Source organism: Pygocentrus nattereri, chromosome 4 (genome assembly GCF_015220715.1).
Source record: "Pygocentrus nattereri isolate fPygNat1 chromosome 4, fPygNat1.pri, whole genome shotgun sequence".
Lineage (NCBI taxonomy): Eukaryota > Metazoa > Chordata > Actinopteri > Characiformes > Serrasalmidae > Pygocentrus > Pygocentrus nattereri.
Window position 1 is genome coordinate 3,044,048 of NC_051214.1, and position 27,788 is coordinate 3,071,835.

Here is a 27,788-nt window from a genome sequence, read left to right on the forward strand (position 1 = left end):
GCTATATCTGATGTTGAGATTTATATTTTTTTAGACAAATTGGTTTTCCCTGTTGTGAACTCATTTGCTGATCAGCTTGACCTACCACTGACCCAAAAAGACATTGAAATTTCTATTAAGAGCATGCAAAACAACAAAGCACCTGGCCCAGATGGGTTTCCCATCGAATTTTACAAGACGTTTGCTGTGAAATTAGTACTGCTTTTATTAGCAGTTTTCAACGAGTCTCTATCTTCTGGCACCTTACCACAAACTATGACTCAAGCGTCCATCTCGCTACTCTTGAAAAAAGAGAAGGACCCCACCCAGTGTGGGTCATATAGACCTATATCTCTTTTAAATGCAGATGTAAAAATTTTGTCCAAAGCCCTGACGCTGAGATTGGTGCAGGTACTCCCTAATATTATATCATGTGATCAAAATGGCTTTATCAAGGGACGCCAGCTCTATTTCAATATCCAGACACTCTTAAATGCCATTTTCATGGATCACTCAACTAACTCTGCTGAATTGATCATTTCTCTTGACGCAGAAAAAGCATTCGATCGTGTTGAATGGAACTATTTGTTTGCTGTTCTACAGCGATTTGGATTCAGAGAGAAATTCATTTCCTGGATAAGACTGCTATATACTGCCCCTCAAGCGAGTGTACACACTAATGAACTTCATGCAGAATATTTTCCATTGACATGGGGCACTAGACAGGGATGCCCCCTCTCGCCATTACTTTTTGCCCTAGCCATCGAACCTCTGTCAATTGCTTTAAAATCTCTCTCATCTTTTAGAGGTATTGTCCACACTGGAATCGAGTTAAAACTATCATTATACGCTGATGATTTACTGCTGTATGTGACTGACCCTGTTACTTCCCTGAAACCTATAATGTCCATTTTGAATGAATTCAGTTCCATCTCAGGGTACAAGGTGAACCTACAGAAGAGCGAATGTTATCCAGTCAATACATTGGCATTATCACTGGGTCAATCCAACATACACTTCAAATCTGTCCCAGCAGGTTTTAAGTATTTGGGAATACAAATTTCAGGCACTCTACCCTCCCTCTTCCACAGCAATTTCATTCCATTACTGAACAAGGTCAAATTGGATCTACAGAGGTGGAAATCCTTATTAGGTAGAATTAACACTATAAAGATGAATGTAGTGCCTAAATTTTTATTTATGTTTCAATCTATTCCACTTTATTTACCTAAATCCTTTTTTAAAGAGCTAGATCAGCTCTTACTACTTTAATCTTTCTTTCTCTCCTCCCCACTTGCACTACTTACCGCGCCTCTTCCACTTAAAGCCTCAACGTTATCCAAAAACCCATTAGTACTATCCACAATTCGTATCTGGTCTCAGTTCAGACAGCACTTTAAGATTACCGCTCCCTCCATGTTGATGCCCATTCTGAACAATCACCTATTTATTTCATCATCACGGGATGTTGCTTTCACTACTTGGCATGACGGGGTAGAAAATCCTTTAGTGTCCTCTTCAAGAATGGCGTTTTCAGAACTTTTGCAGATATATCTGCAGAGTTCAGCCTGCCCTCTTCACATCAGTACAGGTACTTTCAAATCAGACATTGTGCTCGTTCCCTCCTCCCAGATGTTTTGAATCCTCCCACACAGCAAACATGAGATGATCTGTTGTCTCTGAACCCTTTTTTGAAATCCTTTATCCAGGGTGTATTTACGTCTTATGGACTGGGAGAATTCACCCACAAATAAATCTAAAACTGCCTGGGAGGGTGAATTAGGCCTCTCTATCTCAGATCTCTGGTGGAATAGGGCAAGTTGTGCGGGGCGCACTTGTACGCCCTGCGCAAGACTTCAGTTAATCCAATTCAAAGTTTTACACAGAATTCACTGATCCAAATCACAATTGTCTAAATTTTATCCCAACACAATTAGCGATCAGTGTGACAGGTGTTTGATGTCTCCTTGTTTTTCTACTGTCCCACTTTGCAGAGGTTTTGGTTGAACTACTTTGATACAATGTCAAAAGCTCTCGGTGTTGGGTTAGATGTCTGCCCTTTGCTGGCAATCTTAGGCCTTCCTGCCCAATCATCCACCTTCACCTGAGGTCAGATAGAGATTCTAGCTTTCACATCCTTGATGGCAAGACGTCGCATTTTGCCTTTGCCTTCTATTAAATTATGGTTACAAGATGTGATGTATTCTCTCAAATTGGAGAAAATTGCTTATACTCTGAAAGGTAATACTGACTCCTTCTTTTCCAAGTGGAATTCTTTCATGTCGTATATTGATTCGCTATCAATGCTGCCCACTAACTGATTATAAATACAATAAATAAAATTAGTTAGGTTTATTTTATTATTATTATCATTTTTGTTTATTTATGTTTATTTTATACTAAGCCGCTTCTCCGGGTGACCAGGGTCCTCTCTGTGTGGAGTTTGCATGTTCTCCCCGTGTCTGCGTGGGTTTCCTCCGGGTTCTCCGGTTTCCTCCCACAGTCCAAAGACGTGCAGTCAGGCCAAATGGACACGCTAAATTGCCCCTAGGTGTGAGTGACTGTCTGTGTCTGTCTGTCTGCCCTGCGATGGACTGGCGACCTGTCCAGGGTGTATCCTGCCTTCCGCCCGAAGACTGCTGGGATAGGCTCCAGCAGCCCCCCGCGACCCTGACGGAGAAGCGGCTTAGAAAAACAGATGGATGGATGGTGTCATTATGGTTTGTTTGTCTGTCCCTATGTATAAATGTTGATGTAGAGACGTATTTGTCTTTGTATTGTCTTTTGGTCATGTCTGGTGCGTTTGTCTTGGCGTCTTTGTACGGGTGGGTGCTAATGTATATGTTTTGTTTGACACAAGCAGATATTTGTAAATGCACAATGGGGATTGTGTGGGCTTTTTGGTTTGTTCCCTTGTATTTTTGCATTTGGTTTGTTGACTTGGGAGAAAACAACAAAAACTGAAGCAAGGACTGGAATATGTTATCAATGTCAACATCTTATTTGTGACACTGGTGAGCCACAAGAAATTATCCGACTACGCCACCTGGGAAATTAGAGTCCCAGGAACTCTTGTTAATAAAAAAAAACACCAGCTTTGTATCAGGTTCTTTTGGTAACCGGGGGTGAGCAACAATGAGTAACCACAACTTTCCCAATCAACACAATTTATTCAACTTCCATTTGACAACAACAAATCAGGGTTAAACAAAAGCAGATCGGCATAAGGAGCAAAAGAGAAAAAAGAAAAAAAAAAACAAACACTTTATTCCTGGACCGTATTACTAAAACTAAGCTGCAGCTCCACTCTAAAATCCCACCCAATTTACATACTACACAAAAGCCACTTAACCCCACCAAGATACCTAAACACAGCAACAAAACCAAACCAAACTATACTGTTTGTAGTACAGTATAGTAGTATTGGAAGGCTACATATATAATACTCCAGATATTGTTATCTGAATACATAATAGTTATTCCTTAAACTGTCTCGTTTGTTACTCACTGATGGCCGGCACATCACTACTTTTTCATATGTTCATGTTCTTCAGCTGTCACAGAGCCATACTCTTACATCCATGCCTCATTGGAGAGAGCGGAGGGGTCAGTCTCCAGGAATTTGTAAGCACCTTTAGTCTGCTCCCTGAATGTTTGAGTAGCTTCACCACAGAACACGCTAAAACTTTTCCAAACCTGTTTAAAAAAGAAGAAGAAAAATGATTTCCAAAACGTGGGCTACTGTTGGCCCTTACTGGTCCTCTACTACAGTTCTGGGCATCGGTTTATGATTACATTCACATCTTTTACATTAACATCACAGTTATCACAGTTAGTAACATCACCAGTGGTTGGATATCGGACTGTTCTGTTATTGTTGTGGAAAAATCAAGGCGTAGCTTCTTTTTACAGTTTCACAAACTAATAATAAAAAATGAAGTAATAAACTGAAAATGATGGAATAAAATGTTGTACTGTATTTATTCACATGTAAAAATTGCTATCACTTTAACCAGAAACGTGTTCAGAGCGCGCATATGGCCTCAGAAAGCATATGGTCGCAGTTAAAAAAAAATCTAAAGACAAGAAAGATTAAGTCAGAGTGTGTGACAGGCCTACTTCTGGCATCTTGGGAGGCTATATGACATTTTTGTAGGCATTAATATATTTTATGTTGCTTTATTCTGTCAGCAAATTGCGACATGGGGACGAGACCCCCATAAAGGACTCCTGCCTTTTAATAGTGAATTGAAAGAGAAATGAAAGTCACATTACCTAATAATGGGGAGAAAACGTAGTACGGTAACCTATTGGGAAAGGAACTATAGGTGCATCAAGCAAAACTGCACCACCTCCTTTAAAAAGGGACGTTGTTTGGTCTGGTTAGTCTGAAATGTGTGTAAGTGGTATTCTGTGTCTGGGTGTGGGTTTAGTTAGTGTGGGTTAAGTGTCGACCATGAAGCAGAGTTGCAGTTAGATTTGACCTTCTCTGCTAACGGGCTCTCCTGTATGCGCCTTTTCTGCTGGTGTACATAAAGAGCACTTCTAATAGCAGAATCAGGCCCCCTACATGTCTCCTTCACCAAGACACTACAGTACTGGTCATTATGACTGAAGGATATTCAATTCCTTTTTTTTGCTTTTTTTGTAGTTTTTCTATTGTAAATATATGAAACTGAAACTGATGCCTAAACCACGTTCCAAAGGTTGTGACAGAAGATTTTATTTACATATACATTTTATGGCATTTTGGCTGACGCTCTTATCCAGAGCGACTTACAATTTGATCATTTTACACAGGTAGGCCAAGGTGGTGTTAGGAGTCTTGACCAAGGACCCTTATTGGTATAGTGTAGGGGGCTTGCCCTGGTCAGGGATTGAACCCCAGTCTACAGCGTAGAAGGCAGAGGTGTTAACCACTACACCAACCAACCACCACATATATATCAACATTGTGCAGAAACACTGCTGACTTCCCTGGACTTACGCTCATCTGAGATGGACTGATATCATGTATTGTGGTCTGACAAGTCAACTTCTCAAACTGTTTACGGAAATGAAGGACGTTGTGTTCTCCAGGAAAAAGAACAAAAGGACCATTCTGGTTGTTATTAGCATAACGTTCCATAACGTAAGTCATCTGTCATGATGTAGGGAGGTATAAGTGGGTAACTTGCACATCTGTGAAGGCACTATTAACGCTGAAAGATTGATACATTTTGGAGCAAAACGTGCTGCCTTTTAGACGTCGTCTTTTTCAGGAATGTCCATTCTTATTTCAGCATGACAGCATCAAGAAACACTCTGCATGTATTACAACAGCATGGCAGTGTAATCAGAGACAGCATGCGCTAGACTATCTCCCACAGAAACCCAAGGCCTCACAGTTGCTCTGATTAAGATTTATATAACTTATATAATTCCACTTTCAAAACCGGATCAATTGCTGATCAGTTTCTCAAAGAAATAGAAGCCGGTGTCTTAGAAGCTGGTTGATGATTTTCTGAAGTAATCAAACTCATTCAGTGGTGTTGAGGTCTGGACTCTGGGGTGGTCAGTCCATCGTTCAACTTTTGTTTGATGTGTCCGTCTCATTTTCTCCGTGAGGCTTCATAGCAGTTTTAAAAAGTAGATCCTAATATTTCAACAGTTTTCTGTAATTCCTACGTGGAGAAAGTCTGGTGTGTCCTACAGTAAGTGTCCCATGTCCAGTCATATTTTGCCACCATGGATGAACCTAGACTAGACTAGTCTTTTAACTGAGACTAACTGAGGCGTCAGGCTAAACGTAGTTATTGATCTCTTTCATTTATGCATATCTACTTTAACTTACTGTACCTATATCTTAAAAAGTATTCCATGTGTTCATTAAAGGGCTTTTCTCTGATGTCCAAGTGCATATGTACAGCCATAGTTTCACTGGTGTTCATAGGACAGTGTTTATTTTCACTAAAGGCCTGTTGTTTCAGGTTTGTTTAAAAAAAAGCTTCACTTCTCCTTTTTTATTTGTGATGAATTTGAGTACGGATTTTAAAGGAGCTGACAGCAGGCGCTGGGAGAGCTCAGCTAAAGATCACCATAGTGTGCATAGTGGAATTCTTAAAGATTTACCTTTGATGCTTCCTGGATCGAAGAAATAAACAGCTCTTTTTCCTCCGTATCATCAACAAGGTCTTCATCGACGAAGGTTTTATGTTTGATGGTATCTATCATAGCAAGCACTTTTTCCCAGAAGGATTTGAGCTGAATTAGAATATCCTGGATTTTGGTCAGACACTGCTGGACCTCACCGAGGGGGACAGGATCTGGTATAGCACCTAGCAAATTCACAAAAAGCACATATTTCATTTCTGAGATTTACATTAAGAATGCACATGGAAGGAGTACAACGCTGAGTCAAATAGAGCTGAGGGTTCTGGAATATGCCTTAAGGTTGTAATCAGGATACACACAAATAAATAAATAAATAAATAAATATATCTGTATTCTGTCACAGTTACAGAAAAAAGGAGAGTAACTACACTACAGGCACATAAAGAGAAATGAAATGAGAAATTACAAGAAATGAACTGAAGTCTTTAAATTTTGGGCCTCGGCTGGAAATTTTGCCTACACTACTGCAATATTTTGCCAATTGTATGTATCCTTTAATCTATTATTTTGGTTCATAAAACTGTTTTAAGACATGTTGTTTAACTTTGGTTGAACTTGTCTTTAAAAAGACCACTAATAACATACAGTAATTACATTGTTATTTTGAAGAAGTAATAATTAGTTTACAGTATGGTATGTTTTTTTTCCCAAAATATCTTTGTCATTTTTATTTTTTCCCCCTTAGACAGACACAACAGTGCAACTGTACATCATCCAGATACACACACACACACACACACACACACACACACACACACCACCTTTCAATACAGCATCAAACAATTCAATGAATTGAAAAGAAATACTACTACTACTAATAATAATAATAATACATAAGTAAAGATAATAAATAATTGTAAAAAAAAACCTTCCACAATGTTCATGGTTTGCAGATTAATTGAGATTTGTAGTTTTCATCTGTCATCATAATCATGTATGGTTCCCAGAGACTGACAAAATCTTCTTGTTTGCGCCTTATAATGTATGTTAATCTCTCTAGTCCGACAGAGTTTGAGAGTTCTCTTATCCACATTCTCAAGGTAGGGCCTTCCATGCTCTTCCAGCACAGTGCAGTGGCCCTCCTTGCCTGAAGAAGTCCAAAGTCCAGCGCTGGGTATTCTTTCTGCGTTTGTAAAAATTCCTTCTGATATATCCCAAGCAAACATGGTTCGGCATTTAAGGGGACTTTGGTCATCAATATTTCTGACAAGCACTCTATAACATTTCTCCATGTACAGTATTTTTGTACATTTCCCATAAACGGTTAAATAGATGACCCTTTTCATTCATACACTTAGTGCAAATATCTGGAATATTAGCAGACATGTGGTGGAGCTTAACAGACATTATATATGTCCTCATCAGCCACTTATATTCAAGTAAACGAAACCTTGCATTTACTGTTTGCTTTAGTGCTTTAAGACAAGCATCTCCCCAATCTCTTTCATCAATGTTCTCTTTAATATCTATTTCCCATGCGTTCAGTTTATCTGATACGGATTCTGTGCTATGAGCAACTAATATATTGTAATATTAAGATACACGTCCCTTCTGAGTAGACTGATAAATCAATGTGATCAGTTATTAATCTCAGCGTTACTGAGCTCTGCTAAAGCCTGAGTAGACTGATAAATCAATGTGATCGGTTATTAATCTCAGTGTTACTGAGCTCTGCTAAAGCCTGAGTAGACTGATAAATCAATGTGATTGGTTATTAATCTCAGCGTTACTGAGCTCTGCTAAAGCCTGAGTAGACTGATAAATCAATGTGATTGGTTATTAATCTCAGCGTTACTGAGCTCTGCTAAAGCCTGAGTAGACTGATAAATCAATGTGATCAGTTATTAATCTCAGCGTTACTGAGCTCTGCTAAAGCCTGAGTAGACTGATAAATCAATGTGATCAGTTATTAATCTCAGCGTTACTGAGCTCTGCTAAAGCCTGATTGGATTTAACATCCTGTCCTGCCCAGTCCTTGTGTTTTTCTGTTTCAGGCTTTGTTTTCTTGTAGCAAGTGCTTTGTTTACATCTGTCAGGTGCTTCTGTTATTGTTTCTGTGTTAGTCCTGTGGTACATACCTGGAATACATGTAAATACATGTAAATATGGAATACATATCATGTAAAGTACGAAGCAGAAAATTACTCAGAAGTACTGCATATTTACCTATTAAATAATAGTTACATACCATACTGTAAAATAAAGTGCAGCCACATTTTGTAACATGTAACCACATCTAGAATGAAGACAACAATGAAAAATTACTCACCCTGTTCACTTTTTTTCTGGGCCAACTTCACCTTTTCAGTATGTATCTTGAGCTGCAAAGTCCACTCTTGATGTTTAATGGAGTTCTTTTCTGAGGTCAGCAGATTCAGTTCATTTTCAAGAGCCCTGGTTTTTTGAGAAATATCTGGGCCAGTTGCTGCATCATAGATGGACTTGGTGATGATTCCAAAGATTGGCACAAAAATAGCAATGATGGTAAGGTCTTTGTCTGTTCTAGCCACATTATTAACATAGGTCTTTAGCTCATGTGATTTGGAGCAAATCCGTGACTCAGTTTCTCTCAGTTTGTTGCTGATCATTGTCAATTCTTTATTAAGTTCCTCCAGAGTGTCCTCCAATATTTTAATCTCGTTGGATAGGTCATGAGACTTTTTTTCAGCCTTCCGCTTTTCAGTGATAATATCACTAATAGTTGTACTCACATCTTGATTGTGCTGATCATATCTAAACAGGAAAGATTTAACAGAAAAAAATATTGTAGTAGAGGGAGCTTAACTGATCGTTCAGCCTAATGAGAAACTGTAGAACGGATTTGGTTTATATCACAATACCTACATTTAAAGTCGGTTATTCATTCAGTCTAATGAGAAACTGTAGAACGGACTCGGTTTATATCACAATCCCTACATTTAGAGTCGGTTATTCATTCAGCCTAATGAGAAACTGTAGAACGGACTCGGATTATATCACAATACCTACATTTAGAGTCGGTTATTCATTCAGTCTAATGAGAAACTGTAGAACGGACTCGGTTTATATCACAATCCCTACATTTAGAGTCGGTTATTCATTCAGCCTAATGAGAAACTGTAGAACGGACTCGGTTTATATCACAATACCTACATTTAGAGTCGGTTATTCATTCAGTCTAATGAGAAACTGTAGAACAGACTCGGTTTATATCACAATACCTACATTTAGAGCCGGTTATTCATTCAGCCTAATGAGAAACTGTAGAACAGACTCGGTTTATATCACAATACCTACATTTAGAGTCGGTTATTCATTCAGCCTAATGAGAAACTGTAGAACGGACTCGGTTTATATCACAATACCTACATTTAGAGTCGGTTATTCATTCAGTCTAATGAGAAACTGTAGAACGGACTCGGTTTATATCACAATACCTACATTTAGAGTCGGTTATTCATTCAGTCTAATGAGAAACTGTAGAACGGACTCGGTTTATATCATAATACCTACATTTAGAGACGGTTATTCATTCAGCCTAATGAGAAACTGTAGAACAGACTCGGTTTATATCACAATACCTACATTTAGAGTCGGTTATTCATTCAGCCTAGTGAGAAACTGTAGAACAGACTCGGTTTATATCACAATACCTACATTTAGAATCGGTTATTCATTCAGCCTAGTGAGAAACTGTAGAACAGACTCGGTTTATATCACAATACCTACATTTAGAGTCGGTTATTCATTCAGTCTAACGAGAAACTGTAGAACGGACTCGGTTTATATCACAATACCTACATTTAGAGTCGGTTATTCATTCAGCCTAATGAGAAACTGTAGAACGGACTCGGTTTATATCACAATACCTACATTTAGAGCCGGTTATTCATTCAGTCTAATGAGAAACTGTAGAACGGACTCGGTTTATATCACAATACCTACATTTAGAGCCGGTTATTCATTCAGTCTAATGAGAAACTGTAGAACAGACTCGGTTTATATCACAATACCTACATTTAGAGCCGGTTATTCATTCAGTCTAATGAGAAACTGTAGAACGGACTCGGTTTATATCACAATACCTACATTTAGAGTCCGTTATTCATTCAGTCTAATGAGAAACTGTAGAACGGACTCGGTTTATATCACAATACCTACATTTAGAGCCGGTTATTCATTCAGCCTAATGAGAAACTGTAGAACAGACTCGGTTTATATCACAATACCTACATTTAGAGTCGGTTATTCATTCAGCCTAGTGAGAAACTGTAGAACAGACTCGGTTTATATCACAATACCTACATTTAGAGTCCGTTATTCATTCAGCCTAACGAGAAACTGTAGAACGGACTCGGTTTATATCACAATACCTACATTTAGAGTCCGTTATTCATTCAGTCTAACGAGAAACTGTAGAACGGACTCGGTTTATATCACAATACCTACATTTAGAGCCGGTTATTCATTCAGTCTAACGAGAAACTGTAGAACGGACTCGGTTTATATCACAATACCTACATTTAGAGTCGGTTATTCATTCAGTCTAACGAGAAACTGTAGAACGGACTCGGTTTATATCACAATACCTACATTTAGAGTCGGTTATTCATTCAGTCTAACGAGAAACTGTAGAACGGACTCGGTTTATATCACAATACCTACATTTAGAGTCGGTTATTCATTCAGTCTAACGAGAAACTGTAGAACGGACTCGGTTTATATCACAATACCTACATTTAGAGTCGGTTATTCATTCAGTCTAACGAGAAACTGTAGAACGGACTCGGTTTATATCACAATACCTACATTTAGAGTCGGTTATTCATTCAGTCTAACGAGAAACTGTAGAACGGACTCGGTTTCTATCACAATACCTACATTTAGAGCCGGTTATTCATTCAGTCTAACGAGAAACTGTAGAACGGACTCGGTTTCTATCACAATACCTACATTTAGAGCCGGTTATTCATTCAGTCTAACGAGAAACTGTAGAACGGACTCGGTTTCTATCACAATACCTACATTTAGAGCCGGTTATTCATTCAGTCTAACGAGAAACTGTAGAACGGACTCGGTTTCTATCACAATACCTACATTTAGAGTCGGTTATTCATTCAGTCTAACGAGAAACTGTAGAACGGACTCGGTTTCTATCACAATACCTACATTTAGAGTCGGTTATTCATTCAGTCTAACGAGAAACTGTAGAACGGACTCGGTTTATATCACAATACCTATATTTAGAGTCGGTTATTCATTCAGCCTAACGAGAAACTGTAGAACGGACTCGGTTTATATCACAATACCTATATTTAGAGTCGGTTATTCATTCAGCCTAACGAGAAACTGTAGAACGGACTCGGTTTATATCACAATACCTACATTTAGAGTCGGTTATTCATTCAGTCTAACGAGAAACTGTAGAACGGACTCGGTTTCTATCACAATACCTACATTTAGAGCCGGTTATTCATTCAGTCTAACGAGAAACTGTAGAACGGACTCGGTTTCTATCACAATACCTACATTTAGAGTCGGTTATTCATTCAGTCTAACGAGAAACTGTAGAACGGACTCGGTTTATATCACAATACCTACATTTAGAGCCGGTTATTCATTCAGTCTAACGAGAAACTGTAGAACGGACTCGGTTTATATCACAATACCTACATTTAGAGCCGGTTATTCATTCAGTCTAACGAGAAACTGTAGAACGGACTCGGTTTCTATCACAATACCTACATTTAGAGTCGGTTATTCATTCAGTCTAACGAGAAACTGTAGAACGGACTCGGTTTCTATCACAATACCTACATTTAGAGTCGGTTATTCATTCAGTCTAATGAGAAACTGTAGAACGGACTCGGTTTATATCATAATACCTACATTTAGAGTCGGTTATTCATTCAGCCTAATGAGAAACTGTAGAACGGACTCGGTTTATATCACAATACCTATATTTAGAGTCGGTTATTCATTCAGCCTAACGAGAAACTGTAGAACGGACTCGGTTTATATCACAATACCTACATTTAGAGTCGGTTATTCATTCAGTCTAACGAGAAACTGTAGAACGGACTCGGTTTATATCACAATACCTACATTTAGAGCCAGTTATTCATTCAGTCTAACGAGAAACTGTAGAACGGACTCGGTTTCTATCACAATACCTACATTTAGAGTCGGTTATTCATTCAGTCTAACGAGAAACTGTAGAACGGACTCGGTTTCTATCACAATACCTACATTTAGAGTCGGTTATTCATTCAGTCTAACGAGAAACTGTAGAATGGACTCGGTTTATATCACAATACCTACATTTAGAGTCGGTTATTCATTCAGTCTAATGAGAAACTGTAGAACGGACTCGGTTTATATCACAAGACCTACATTTAGAGTCGGTTATTCATTCAGTCTAATGAGAAACTGTAGAACGGACTCGGTTTATATCACAATACCTATATTTAGAGTCGGTTATTCATTCAGCCTAATGAGAAACTGTAGAACGGACTCGGTTTATATCACAATACCTACATTTAGAGTCGGTTATTCATTCAGTCTAATGAGAAACTGTAGAACATTTATGTTTGTATGTTAAAAACAACCATAATGTACTGGTATGCACCATATGTATGCAGAGACTGAACAAGTACTTCATTTGTCCTTACATAAACCAGCTGACTGCCTCCTTGTTTGTGTGCAGATGGAGTTAATAGTAATATAGTTTTGAACAATATTTTTGTTACCTTTCAATTATCTTGTCTACCTGCTGAATAATATCAGTGATCCAGTGTCTTGCATTTTCCAGGTATCGAATGGCCATAGTTGGTTTATTTTTCTCCACAGCATCTATCAGGTTGGGAAACAGAGTTGAAACTTGGTTCTCGCTCGCACCCATACACTGTGGAGAGAGAAATAATGAGAAATATTTAAATTACACTTCAGTCATTTACCCAAAAGTGCCACCAACATACTGAAATGTATTCAAAAAACGGTACATTAGGGAGTCACGTGACTGACTGAACATGATGGCGGCTTAGGTTTTTTGCTCCCGGCTCGGCAACACCAAATAGTTGTTTTTCTCCTGTCAGAGGATATTTGGTTACACTCAAGTACTGGTCTAGTCTTCCTGAAGTGATATGGCAGCTAAATCCAAAAGCTCGCGCTCCGACATTGAGGCAATAACCGAGTCTGTGTTGGAAAAGTTACTCGACAAACAGCGGAACTTTCTGGAACCACGGCTCGCACAGATTCAGCAGTTGGGAGGGGACACTGACGCTAAGTTAACTGCGATTCAGGCTAAGCTGGACGTGTTAACGGCTAGCGTTGAAGCGATAAACTCCAAGGTGAATGCGATAGAGTCTGCAGTGGAATCCAACTCGAGCACCTTTAAGAGTCATCAAAAAACTCAAGAACTCATGGAACTCAAGCTAGCGGATTTTGAGGACCGCAACAGGAGGTGTAACGTCCGAATCATCGGCCTGAAAGAAGGCATTGAAGGTGATAACGCTACCCAGTTCCTCACGCGCTCACTCCCACAGTGGTTCCCCTCATTAACCAGGTCCTCGATAGAGATTATGCGCGCTCATAGGATTTACAATGAAGCAGCATCTAAACGTGGAGAGAATCGCACGCTGATTTTCAACGTTCTGCGATACACGACCCGGCAAGCCATCCTGCGCGCTGCTAAAAAGGAGCCTCTCACGCTGAACGGCCGCACCATCCGCTTCGCACCGGACTTCAGCACCCATACAGTGATGCGACAGCGGGCCTTTTCCCTTGCCATGTCAACAGCCCGTGCCAGGGGTATGGAGTTCTTCCTACTCTACCCAGCTACATTGAAGATTAAGGAAGGTGCTCATTTTCACTCCTTCACGTCTTCTAAGGAAGCTGAGGACTTTCTGAATACAATATCCGATCCCTCCGCGGCTGCTTCCCCCTCATATTCACATACTGAGTGAGATCAAGGCCTCTCAAAGTCAACTTGTGTTAACTAGCTGGTAGTTACTGGTTATCCGTTTCAATGCTACACCCCGGTAAATGGAGTCAGTTCACTTGCGGGGTATCTCCAGCAGGTTTTGTGTTGTGTTCGAAGGTTTGCTTAGCCCTGTTGGTATTGGCAATACCATGCTCTTGTGCGTATAGTTTATATAGCTGACTTTTCAATGATGTTTTGTTACTGCTTATAGCAACTCATTGTATATAGTTAAATTAATAACAAGGGTATGGGGTATACTATCCCGGAGTTATAGCTGATCTTGTTAACACAGTGCCCTTACACCCTGATGGGAATTTCTCTTTTCTGGTTACTTTACAAGTTTTGTCGAGCTGGAATCACTTTTGCTGCCCCATATTCAAATTTGGTCACGGACCATCTGTGGTTACTTGTTAAACTTGTGTCTTTGTTTTTATATAATTTGTACCTATTAGGGGGAGGCTTTAATGTTTTTCTTGTATGTCCGTGTTGTGTATGTCCAACTTTTTATTCCGTTCCTATAAGGGTGAGTTATTTCAAGGAGGATGAGGGATTGCTCTATGTTCCAAGCACCAGTATCTTAAGGCATGTGATTGGGAGTACTGTATTTCCAAATTTGTGTTCATTTTATGTGGTTTGGTGGGTCAGATGCGTACATACCATCGGTAATTTTTTTTGTACTACCTGTAATGAGTCAACTTAATTTTTTAGTTTGGAACTGCGGGGGATTAAACACTCCCCATAAACGAGTCAGCTCTCTTAATTTATTACATCAGAAATGTATAGATATTGCGCTATTACAGCAGACACATCTTCTAAAATCTGATATTAGATACTTGGCTGACAAATGTTATCACACAATTGCATTTTCTGCTTCTGATAGCAAAACTAAAGGGGTGGCTATTGTTGTCAGACGCAGTCTGAAGCTTAAGTTATTAGACACGTGAGCAGACGAGGCAGGTAGAATTACGATTGCCAGGGCTGAAATTTATAACAAGAAAATTGCCTTCCTCTCTGTGTATGCCCCCAATATGTTTGATAAATGTTTTTATGATTTACTTACGCAACAAATGCTTGACTTGGTGGATTATGACTTTGTTGTTGGAGGGGACTTTAATGCTGTATGGGACTCTAAATTGGATAGCTCAAATGTATCAAGATCTAGAGATCAGTGTCTTGCCACAGCAGCACTGCAGACTTGGGCCAATAGCTTGGGTCTGGTGGACATTTGGCGATCAATTAATCCTACAGTACAAGATTTCTCTTTTTATTCTGCTCGGCATCAATCTTTTTCTAGAATTGATTACCTCTTCACCTCTCCGAGTCTTTTCCATAATGTTAACCAGACTAAATTAGTGCCGATAGCATTATCTGATCATAAGGGAGTCCTTTGCTCAGCTTCTGTCAGCTACGGGGCTAAACGTGCAGTCAGATGGAGGTTTAATTCTTCCTTACTGAAAAATCAGGATTTCATATCACAGTTCACTGCAGAGTTTGAGGAATTTATTGCGTTCAATGACGGGTCTGTGGAAGATCATCGGATTTTATGGAATGCTATAAAAGGGTTCATTAGGAGCTTCACTATACGATTCTCTTCTAATCTTTGTAAAGTCAGATCTATGAAGTTGCAAAATCTTGAAGGTGAATTTCAGAGACTGGACGTAGAACTACAACGTAAATTCTCAGAACAGGTGGCATTAAGTCGTGATTTGATTAAGAAAGAAATAAATAATCTTCTTAAGCAGCGCTCTGAATTTCAAATACACAGGACCAGACAGGGGTACTATTTTCAGGGTGCCAGGCCCAGCCACCTCCTAGCCATGAAAATCAGATCAAGTGAACAATTTGCTGATATTGCAGTTATTAGAACACTAAATGGTAGTATTACCTCAGACCCTCAAAAAATTAATGATACCTTTAAACATTTCTACTCCAACCTTTATAAAACCAAAATAATAACAGATCAGGATAGATGTGATGAGTTTTTACGGAAGCTTGACCTTCCTCGTTTATCCAATTTAGACTCTACTGAATTGGAAAATCCTATCTCTATAGAGGAATTGCGAGCTGCAACATTTGACATGCAGAGGGGCAAATCACTGGGGCTAGATGGGATCCCACCTGAATTTTACGTCACTTTTTGGAAACATTAGTCCCTTTTTTTTAAGGATAATCGAATATTCTATGGAAAAGGGGTGTTTTGCTAGGGATGTCAATACAGCCTTAATTTCCTTGCTCTTGAAAAAGGACAATGACCCTGCTGACTGCACAAGTTATCGTCCCCTTAGCCTACTAAATTCGGACTTGAAAATTTATGCTAAATTAATTGCTCATCGTCTCCAACCACATATTGCATCTCTTGTCAATCCTGATCAAACGGGTTTTATTAAATCTAGGCTCGCATCTGACAATGTGAGACGTCTCCTTCATATAGTCGATGAAGCAACTGACATCCAAACACCTGTGGCCGTTTTATCTTTAGACGCTATGAAAGCCTTTGATAGGCTAGAGTGGTCTTTCTTATGGTCAACACTCAAATTTTTGGGGTTTGGAGACGGGTTTATTCATATGATTAAGGTTTTATATGCTAACCCCTCTGCTTCAGTATTAACAGGACGTATTTTTTCTTCTCTTTTCCCTGTATCAAGATCGTCACGACAGGGCTGTCCACTTAGTCCCTTGCTTTTTGCCCTTTCCCTTGAACCCCTAGCACAAACAATTCGCCAATCCTCTGAGTTGATCCCCGTCTCTATTCACAATACTCAACATCATGTAGCCTTGTATGCTGACGATGTCGTGGTCTATTCCTCATCTTCTGTCTATCTGTGATGAATATGGCTCTATCTCTGGTTTCAAAATTAACTGGTCCAAGTCTGCTCTGCTACCTCTAAATGAATTGGCTACCACTACACCTTTTGTGGCCAATATCCCAGTGGTTCAGAACTTTAAGTATTTAGGTGTGAAAATTTCCCCCTCCATTAATCACACTGTCAAGTATAATTACTCTTCTATACTCAGCAAAGTGTGTGATGATTTGGAAAGATGGACGAGTCTTCCTCTCTCATTGCAGGCCCGGGTATCGATTGTAAAAATGAATGTTCTTCCCAGAATTCATTTTATCAGTTCAATGATTCCCCTTCCTCCCCCCTCTGATTACTGGAAAAAACTTAATTCTATCATGTCTGATTTTATTTGGAGAAAGAAGCAGCCTCGTCTTAAATTGTCCACCTTACAAAGGCGGAGGGAGGAGGGTGGGTTAGCGGTTCCTAATTTTAAGTTATACCATTGTTCTTTTGTACTGAGGCCAGTACGCACCTGGCTGGACTCAAAAATGAGTGTTTCCTGGCACTCGATTGAGCAAAATGCTGTACATCCTTGGAAACTGGAGGATATTCTCTCTGCGAACGTTAGTAATAAGCAATGCTAGCTACGGTTTGGGCCAATTATCTCATATCTCATTCAGATATGGCGGGACAAGGAAAAGCTAGCTAAAATACCTTGTAAGTGGCATGAAGATTCTCCAATTTTTAATAACGGAGGCCTGTTAATTGGAGGAAGGCCTATTACCGTATCTCTTTGGGCCGATAGGGGTATTTCTCATCTGGAAAACATTTTTGATGATAACGGCTTACGATCGTTTAAGGATATTCAGTCTAGTTTCAACTTACCCACGTGTTCCTTTTTTTTTATCTACAGCTGAGGTCTGTCCTTAGAGCAAATGGTATATCATTGCAGCATCGGTTATCTACCCACCCCATTTACAACATATTTGGTAATTCAGATAAGACTAGGGGAATGGTATCTAGGCTTTATCGGTTCCTATTGGAAACATCCTATCTACCTCTCACCTCATACACGCTCTGGAAACGGGACTGCTCTGATTTAGATGATAACTTTGATTGGGCGGTGGTCTGGTCTAATATTCTAGAAGCTTCCCGGAACCCTGTTCACCAGTTAATTCATTGGAACTACATACACAGAACCTACCTCACTCCTCGCAAACTTTCCTTTATGAATATTCTTAATAACCCCACGTGCACACTGTGTTCTACAAAGGCTTGCGGTACTTTGCTTCACATGTATTGGGAATGCCCTCCTGTAACATCATTTTGGGACAAGGTTGCTTCTAGGCTTTCAAATCTTGTTTCGCTGGAGATGCCCGCCATCATACCTACTCTACTGTTTAATGACTTTTCGGAACTCTCTTTATCCAAAAGTGAAAAACGTATTATTATGGCTGGACTCACTGCGGCAAAGAAAATGATCAAAGTTCGTTGGAAACCTCCTCATTCTCTCTCGATTACAGCCTGGATTTTTTCTTTCTTGGACATAATGTACATGGAACTCACTGCCTGAGTTAATGGTGCTAATGAAGCTAATATTAATATTTGGTACGATGCAATCGAAACCCTGAAAAATATGTAATATGTTGTAAAAACTCCTCCCTCCCCCTTTTTTTTCTTCCCTATTTTATTTTATTTTATTTTATGGTCTTGTTATGTCCTTTGTTCTATCTGTGCTTGTGTGATTTGTGTTATGTGTTTTTGCAGTACTGGTTACTGCTTTCGTTAAACATAATAAAGAATTGATCGCAAAAAAAAAAAAAAAACAGTACATTATTTGCCTGACAAAACTACTCTCCTGTTAGCAAAACAATGTACTGAGCTGTGTGTGCCAGTTTTAGCAAATCAGATGCATTTTGTTTTATGTATGCGCCATATGACCCTGAATGTGCAGTTTGTGGGGCATCGCGACTAACTCCTGAGGAAAGGAGCCACAGTTTGAGAAATCATCTTTGCATGTACTGCGGGAAATCGGGCCATCAGATCAAGGACTGTGTTGTGAGGCCCCAAACAAGCACTGCGCCAACCCTTGGAAAACACATGGAGTCTACTGAGCATGCTAGTATTCCCTCAAAAGTGTTGGTATCTAAGTCTTTCATGCTACCTATCAGTATCTACGGCCATTCTGTTTCTCTTGTTGTTTCAGCCCTATTAGATTCCGGAGAAGAGGGGAATTTTATTCAAGCCAGGATCATGGAGGAATTCAACATTTCAGTGGAGGAACTTCCAAATGTGTGGAAAGTAGCAGCACCTGGATGGATGACTGGTGGGAGCTCACCAAACTCACTGCAGTAAAACCAGGGCCCTTCATCAAGAAACTTTGTCTTTTTTAGTCTTAGAACAATCAGAATTTGAAGTAATATTAGCCCTTCCGTGGCTAAAAAAAACAACCCCTCGATTTCCTGGTGCGAACACACGATTACCAAGTGGTCGAATAAATGTTTACAAACCTGTATAATTCCCCCTTCACTTGCAGTTCACTCCACTTCAATAAAAAGCCCCAACAAAGAATCCCAAATTCAAATCCCACCGGAGTATAAAGACCTCCAAGAGGTTTTCAACAAAGTCAATGCCACCAAGTTACCCCTACATAGGCTGTATGATTGTACTATTTATTTGGTTGAAATTCCTTCGTTCCCCAATGCCCATGTTTATCCCTTCACTCAGGAGGAACAGAAGATGCAAGATATATACATTCAAGTGTCTTTGGAACAGGGGTTTATTAGACCATCTACCTCCCCAATATCTTCTAGTTTCTTCTTTATTAAAAAGAAAGATGGAGGACTTTGCCCTTGTATAGACTATTGAGCACTCAATAACATTTCGAAAACATATCCCTATCCATTTCCTCTGGTTCATGTAGCTTTGGAACAGTTAAAGGGGGCTACAATATTCACCAAATTAGATCTCAGAAGTGCCTACAATTTAATACATGTCAGGGAAGGAGACGGGTGTGACAGCTTTTGTGACCACTAGGGGGAACTATGAGTACCTCGTAATGCCCTTCAGGCTCTCTATAGCGCTCTCAGTGTTCCAGGCATTCATTAATTATGTACTGAGAGACATGTTAGGAAATTTTGTGATTGCTTGATGATATTTTGATTTATTTCCCAGACAAGGACAGCCATATGCATCATGCTTAGGCAGTATGGAAGAGACTACTGGAAAACAACCTGTATGTTAAAGGAGAAAAGTGTGAATTTAATATTGGCTGTCAATGTCCTGGGGTATGTAGTCAGTAGTTAAGGGGTTATCATGGATGATCACAAGGTTGATGCCGTCGTAAATTGGCCCACTCCTCACTCAGTTAAAGAACTACTACGGTTCTTAGGATTTGCAAACTTTTACAGAAGGTTTATCAGAAATTTCAGCACTAAAGCCGGACCACTCACATCACTACTCAAAGGAGATCCATTGCATGACCCATGCAGATCAGACAGACCGAGCAAGCAGAGCTGGCATTTCAAGGACTCAAAAAAGCCTTCACCTCAGCTCCTATTCTCACTTATCCCGATCCTTCCAAACCATTTGTGGTTGAAGTGGATGCTTCCGAGACTGGATAGGGGGCAGTATTGTCTCAAAGAACAAGCTCACCATTAAAGTTGCACCCTGTAGTATTTTTTTTTTCCCCACAAGCTGTCAGCGGCAGAAAGGAACTATGGGATTGGAGACAGAGAATTACTAACTGTCAAGTTAGCCTCGGAAGAGTGGAGACATTGGCTTGAGGGAGCAAATCATCCTTTTACAGTTTTCACAGACCACAAGAATTTAGAATATCTTAGGAATGCCACAAACCTCCTTATTGTATTGTAGAACTCCTCTGTTTTCCTCTATAGACCTTATTTTCACAGCTGTGCAAATGTTAATTTTTTACAAATGTTCATATCAATGTGTATTATACTGTATATAATAGTTATTGCCTGTCTACTCAGACCTGCATATGTAGAGATACTTCTCTTTAGCTTTTTTCACAATGACTCTTTATTATTCTTACTCATTCTTCATTTATTGAATTCTTATTTTATGTGTCCCTTTGTTGTTGTTAGTAAGTAACAGTCTATGTGCTTGTCTGGTCTGTTCAATATGTTACATGTCTTACAGGTGTGCACTCCTTAAGGTGAATTCCTTGTATGTGCAACACACTTGGTGAAATAAATTTATTCTGATTCCAATTCTGACAGGTGAGTGGACCTCACCCTCAACCAGACTCCTCTGATGCACAGAGCAGGCAACGTTCTGGACCTGATCTTCAGCAGACCTACCTCCGCGCTGGATGTCACAGTAATTCCTCTTCGCGGCTCTGATCACCACTTTCTATCTTTCACACACTCCCTCTCTCCTACTCCATCCATTCCACCTCTTCATGCTCTTCTAGTCGCCGCAAACTGCACTCTATTGCTCCCTCGTCTTCTCCAGGCCAGCAAGATCCTCCCCACCTGCCCCCTGGCTGACAGGTGTCCTGCGCAACAACTGGCAAGAGTTAAGGAAGGCTGAGAGAAGGTGGAGGAAATACCAGCTTGACTCGGATCTTCATTCCTACCAATCTCTCCTCCCCAAGTTCTCACTAGAAGTTACTGCTGCAAAGTCATCTTTCTACAGAGAGAAACTGGAAGCATCAACATCTGATCCACACAAGCTCTTCAGCATTTTCTTCCCTCTCCTCAACCCTCCTCCTCCCCCTCCACCCTGTTCTCTCACTCCTGAGGATTTTGTCACCTTCTTTAAGGAAATGGTTAATAGAATCTGCCAGTCTTTTTTTTCTGTGTCCACTTCTTTCACTAGACCTCATCCTCTTGTTTTCAATCCCTAAAACTGTTTTTTGTCTCTTTCCACAGACAATGTCCTACAACTAGAAGCAAGAAGTCTTGGAGTGATTCTGGATTGCCAGTTATTGTTCTCGACTCACATTTTGAACCGGACTCTGTCATGCAGGTTTCTCCGGTACAACAACTGGAGGATCTGATCTCACTTGAGAGGCTGCTCAGGTGCTAGTGCAGTCTCGTCATTAAGGCTTGACTACTGCAACTCACTCTTGGCTGGTCTTCCCATGCAGGCCATCAAGCCTCTGCAACTCATCCAGAATGCTGCAGCACGGCTCGTCTTCAACCTGCCCAAGTTCAGCCACGTCACCCCACTGCTGCGCTCCCTTCACTGGCTTCACTGTAGCTGCATCAGATTTAAACCCTAATGCCGTTCTACAAAGACAAAAACAGACCAGCCCCTACCGACTTGATGGCAATGGTGAAATCTCCGACTGTACCACGAGCCCTTCGAGCTTCGAGTACAGCTCGGCTTGACCCGCCATCCTTCAAGGTGCACGGAAGACAAGCGTGGAGAATGTTCTCTGTACTGGCACCCAAGTGAGGGAATGAAGTCCCGCTGGCTGTCCGTACAGCAGAGCCTCTTGCTGTCTTCAAATGCAGACTGAAGACTCATCTCTTTACACAGCAATTAAATGAGCACTGAGTTAAGTATTGATTGTATTGCACAGCACTGTATTTAATTCTGTTTCTTCCTCTCTAGGTATCATGGACTTTGGTTTCTGGCAGTATCTGAGCTCAGGACTGGCTTTCTTTCTACCTTATTTGTAACAAGCAAAAAAAGCACTTTTTATATGTTGCTCTGGACAAGAGCATCTGCTAAATGCTGTAAATGTAACTTTTATTCAGCCAGTTATAGGCAGTATAATTTGAGTTCAGGCATGGTCAGAGCTTTCTTAACTAATTTGTTGTTCTTATGTTCAATAATTTTACAAAACAGTAGCCTTAAAATTATCAAAAACTATTATTTAAAAACAATCCTGATTATCAATTATCATCATTTTTCAATTTCAACCACAAAGAGCATGTTGTACATCAAAACATCACTTCACAGCTATCACATTTGTTAGCATAGCTAGAACTTCACAACCGTAAGATAGTTGTCTAAAAGCTGCATCTCGAATAACAATAAAGCTACAAAAATTAGGTGTTGCATTTACATTTACAGCATTTAGCAGACGCTCTTATCCAGCGCGACGTACAATAAGTGCTTTGTCTGTCTAGAGAAAGTATCTTTGCTAGTTACCAGTAGGTTAGAGAGAAAGACGGTCCTGAGCTCAGATACTGCTAGAAACAGCCACTTTTCATTTTGTAAACAGTCAACAGAACAAAGACATCTAGGTCTTGTCTGGGATATTACCTCTGATTACTTAATGATGCACAAATGTGCAAACTGTGGCTTTTTCCAGTAAACCACAAAGTAGCATGAGTGCCTTTTGGTGAAAGTACCATGCAGAATCTTGCCAAGATAAAGTTAATCTCTTCTCCACCAGCTTCTTATTCGAATTTTCCATTCTACCTTACATTGTGCAGTGATTGCGTTCAAGTGCTCTTAATTCTCACAGCAGAGACTCTTTACCTCAATTGGAATCACCTGGAAATTTCACAAGTAAACACAATTCCTGCCATATGAGGAGTCCCACATGTCTGGTGAGACCCTGATGGGTCCAGCATCCAGCTAATGTATTTATTCCATGTATGTACTCAAGTTCAAACATATACAGCTGAAAGTGTGGATATAAAAATTAAAATCAGATATTGTTTTAATTTTTTGAGTAGACTAGCTTAGCTTCTCTTGCAAGTTATCTTACAGTATGTCTGCGTGGTTAGGAGTCCGCCTTTGTTGGTTTTGTAGAGAATGATTCAACATATTGTGCTGAAGTAAAACAGGCTCTAGTTACTCACAATGGCTGTTCCACTATTCTTCTATGCGGAGAAGCTTATTTTTGTTTTGGTAGACTAAAGTAAGTTGTATCGTCTTCCAAACCAAATTGATGTGAAAAATCAATGATGTGGCTGTGTTTTGAGCAAAGAGACGTTTTTGGGCATGTATGTACAGGAGACAACACAGCATGCTTCATTTCAGTAAAACAGGTTGGTTACCTTCCACAGGGTAGCCTCAGAGGCTGAATAGAGAAGTTGGGTTTCAAGTGCCCGAGACCTGATCAGCTTCTCACATTTGGGGAATTTGGCCAGACACCGGTAGGAGCGGTTGTACCCCAGGGTGATCTGCTTAGATGATGGGACAAGCTCATCAATGAATCCTGGTCTCACCAAGGCGTGGGCTGGAACAAGCTCTGTAATTTAAAAACATGCCATTGTAAGAAACAGTTTACCACCTAACTGTTATTTAATAGAGGGTAATGAAGTGGGATTCCACAGATTTTTCTAAATTCCTGCATAATTCAGTATTTAAGATGTAAATAAAGTCATATGTACATAAGCAGTGGTTTGGTGTGAAACCCTCTGTTCTAGAGAAAAATACTGAGTCAGAATTGTTCACAGTAGTGGTGATAGGAACCGGATGTCCACCTCTAAAAGCTTCATTGCCTGATGCCTGAGGCATTATTTTATGATTGTTTTGAGAATTTTGATGTTAAACAATGTTTTAAGCCAATTCAGGGTGGAGGGATACATGCAGGACATTGTAAGGCAAAGTAGTTTCCAAAGAAAATTTCCACATAAGCTCAGAAGACTCGTGTAGGTTCTCCGGTGGCTCTGCATGGTAAATAAAATGTCTATATTTGCGTTGTAGTCATGGTGACCCCTGGGTCCCATCACCATCACTCTAAAAGACTTATGCAGCAAGGAAAACACTGGAATTCTTTTAAGCAAATGTAAGCCTTCTTCTGTCGTAAGGGTTTGAGAAGCAACAGCACTTGATTGAGCTTAAATTACTGCTACATTAGTTAATACCTACCTTTGCTGTCTGCCATCTTGTGCGCTCAGATGAGAAGAATTTTTTTCTGGAATTTCTGAATCCTTAATCAAAAGAGGAAAGTTAGTCCAGTATGTTACAGAAATGAAGTTCTGAGCATTTAGAAACATTCTGGTTGGATATTGTTTGTATTTTTGCAGTAATATGTGTCACTTTCTTTCATCAGTTTTCATTACTTTAAATATAAAAATAACCTACACAGTGTGGTTTTAAATATTAGAATATATTCACCCAAAAATATTTTTTGATGTTTTATTGAACATTTCTAAAATTCTGTGAAAAAGAAGTGAATAAATGATATTATGTTGCAATTATCAATTATTATTCTCAATCCTTTTCAATCATGTCCGAGGCTGCTGCAGTTGTGTTCATCACCTTGGAGAGATGTAGCATGTCTTACTTTTCATTTACAGATTCAGGTCTGAAACCTGTGACATTTAACAGGGTATGCAGATGAGAACCATTATAGACATTTAATGTGACCAGAGTGGATTTATATCGTTTATATTATTGATATTGGATGATATAATAATTGAGTAATATACACAGTGCAGTGTAAACAGAATTACAGAAAGACTCTTACCTGAACAGCTCGGTGTCTCTGACTGATGTAGTTAATGCTGCACACACTGAGACGCTCATATCCTCATCCAGCCCAGTGCCGGAAAGAGGAGGTTCCTTTCAGATTCAGCACAAGAAAAGTTTGTTTCATTCTGAATAAATTAAAGCACATTCCAGTCAAGCAGTCAACACGTTAAAAATTAAATTTCAACTGATCGCAGACGACAGCAGAACAGATGAATCCATTAAGCACCAAAGTGAAAGCACAATTGTATATTACACAATAATTTCAAAGTTTCGCCCTGTATAACAGCCTAACTGCACTGGGGCAGCCCCAGGGGAGGATGGGTGTTTCCCTTTTTGACTCTTCATCTGAGGGTTCATTGTTTATGCTCTGAATGCCACCTGTTTCTTTCTTTTCCTTCCTTTTCAGTTAAGATCAATTGTGAAATTGAGGCACAGCCTTTTTCTTACACTGCCAGTACAATAATGTACTGTAAGATGTATGGGGTGGAGAAAAGCCGTACTACTCCATACCACCCAGCCGGAAATGGACAGTGTGAACGGTTCAATCGGACCATGCACGACTTGCTGCGAACACTGCCAGTAGAGAAGAAGCGTAGGTGGCCTCAGCATCTTTCCCAGTTGGTGTTCGCATATAATCCCACCGTGCATCAATCCACTGGCCACACTCCATATGAGCTCGTGTTTGGCCAGAAACCCCAACTGCCCATCGACTCACTGTTGGGGAGAGTAGGGGGGGGGAGATTGTGGACGGATCCGTGGAGGATTGGGTGACCAAACAGAAAGAGTTCCTCCAATTCGCTTATGCTAATGCCGAACGCCACTTGAAAGCAGCAGCCACCCAGCGGGCTCAGAGGCATCAGACTGGGATAGCCCCAGTGCTCCCTGTTGGTACAACAGTTTTTAGGAAGAATCATGTCCAAGGCCGTAATAAAATTCAAGATGTGTGGGATGGCGTTCGGTACAGGGTGGTGAAGTGCTTAGACGAAGATGGCAGGGTGTATACAATTTGCCCAGAAGGAGAACAAGGGCCAGATAGAAACATCCACCGGACAGAATTGCGTGTGGTGCCAGGACAAGAGGTTGCTGACCCCCTAGATATCAAATAAACTCACAGAACGGTCTATATACGGCGGATGACCCCTCCTCCAGTACACCAAAAATGCCCCAATTAAAAACTTTACTCTTACTTTAGTGATCCCACACAGTATCAAACTAAAGGACACAGTTCCATGGAGTATGATGCAAATTAAGAATCAACCCATCAAAGGAGTACATAACCATAGACCGTTTATTTTATTAGTTCCACATTCAAGGTAAAAGGTTAAAAATTTGAACAATACTTCCTCACCATAAAAAGCTATTTCCAATCAATAGTAAGATTACTGCTAAACAATCTTCAAGCAGGAGGAATGTACCCACTGCGACCTCTCCAGCAACCACAAAATCCTCTCAGTATGACCAGATCACCCCAACTTCACTCACAAAAATACATAGTAACCAAAATAAATCAAGACATCTGCAAAAAAAAACCCCGAAAGTTTCAGAAAAATGAATTATACACACAAAACAAAAAAAAAGCCACACTACTGAGGTGAATTAGAATTACACAGATATATCACACTAAGGCCACCCTCTCAGAGAAGACAGGGGGAGCAACCTAACTAGTATTCAGCTTGGCTACTGGCGTTGATCTTAGGCCCCTCACCCCTTAACAGGTCTTTCCACTTGTAGTAGGAGGTAATACCTAAGGTCACACTGGGTTTAATAATAATAATAATAATAATAATAATAATAATAAGGAACCAACTACAGCGTTAAGATCAGGTTGTACCCCTATAGCACCCTATAGCAGTATAGAAGGCAATATAGCCGAGAGTACAGCTAAAAGATCAGGAATTAAGGGCCTAAAAAGGATTTAACGGACCCTATAAAAGCCAGTATAGAACAGTGGCCATCATCACCAGCTCCGCCGCCCGGTACCACCGCAGTATTGGCCCCCTTATTGCGTTCCACCAGCTCTTAAACGCCCTCCGGACTCAATTCTACTGCCGGCACTCATCCCCGCTATACCACGGTCACAAAAGCCTATTTACCAACCACTCGCTTAAACTGCAAAGCAGGGCTATAAATTCTCCAAATTAGCCCATTAAACGCGCTACTTGTTGCCACCTGCGTCCAACCAAAACCCAACGAGACCAAACGATATTTTAGCGGACTATCGCGGTACTGAAATAGTCCGCCAAGATGGCCGCCCCCACAACCTAGCTTCAACATAAAAGTCCCCCCATACTCTACTGAACTCTATATACCAACCCGCAGCTATGGCTGCCTCCAGGAATGGCTTTCAAAATAAAGGTTCTACCCGTAGCCCTATCGGCTACAGTACCATTATTATACATCATTAACTGACAGTGAAGTTCCATTTATTTTGCTTGCTTCTTGCTTCCTCGATGTTCAGACACTCCTCTTCTTAGTTGTGTCATCTTTCACTTGTTCTTTTTATTTTCAGA

The 27,788-nt window shown here is 40.1% G+C and overlaps 1 protein-coding gene across 3 annotated transcripts; it reads right to left on the reverse strand.

Moving 5' to 3' along the window:
- Positions 1-3,129: 3,129 nt before the first annotated feature.
- On the reverse strand, positions 3,130-27,695 carry LOC108412709. 3 transcript variants are annotated; one of them, XM_037538089.1, is made up of 8 exons: positions 27,240-27,695; positions 25,274-25,368; positions 24,673-24,734; positions 23,856-24,049; positions 12,861-13,015; positions 8,402-8,865; positions 6,091-6,296; positions 3,130-3,675 (listed from the first exon to the last, which is right to left on the reverse strand). In XM_037538089.1, exons 3-8 carry the CDS (start codon positions 24,686-24,688, stop codon positions 3,553-3,555), a joined length of 1,158 nt encoding a protein of 385 aa, XP_037393986.1. In that variant the 5' UTR covers positions 24,689-24,734; positions 25,274-25,368; positions 27,240-27,695; the 3' UTR covers positions 3,130-3,552. The 3 variants fall into 3 exon arrangements, with proteins under 3 accessions (XP_037393986.1, XP_017540338.1, XP_017540340.1); XM_017684849.2 differs by having other exon boundaries at positions 27,203-27,695; XM_017684851.2 differs by lacking the exons at positions 23,856-24,049; positions 24,673-24,734; positions 25,274-25,368; positions 27,240-27,695 and adding an exon at positions 21,195-22,005.
- Positions 27,696-27,788: the final 93 nt, after the last annotated feature.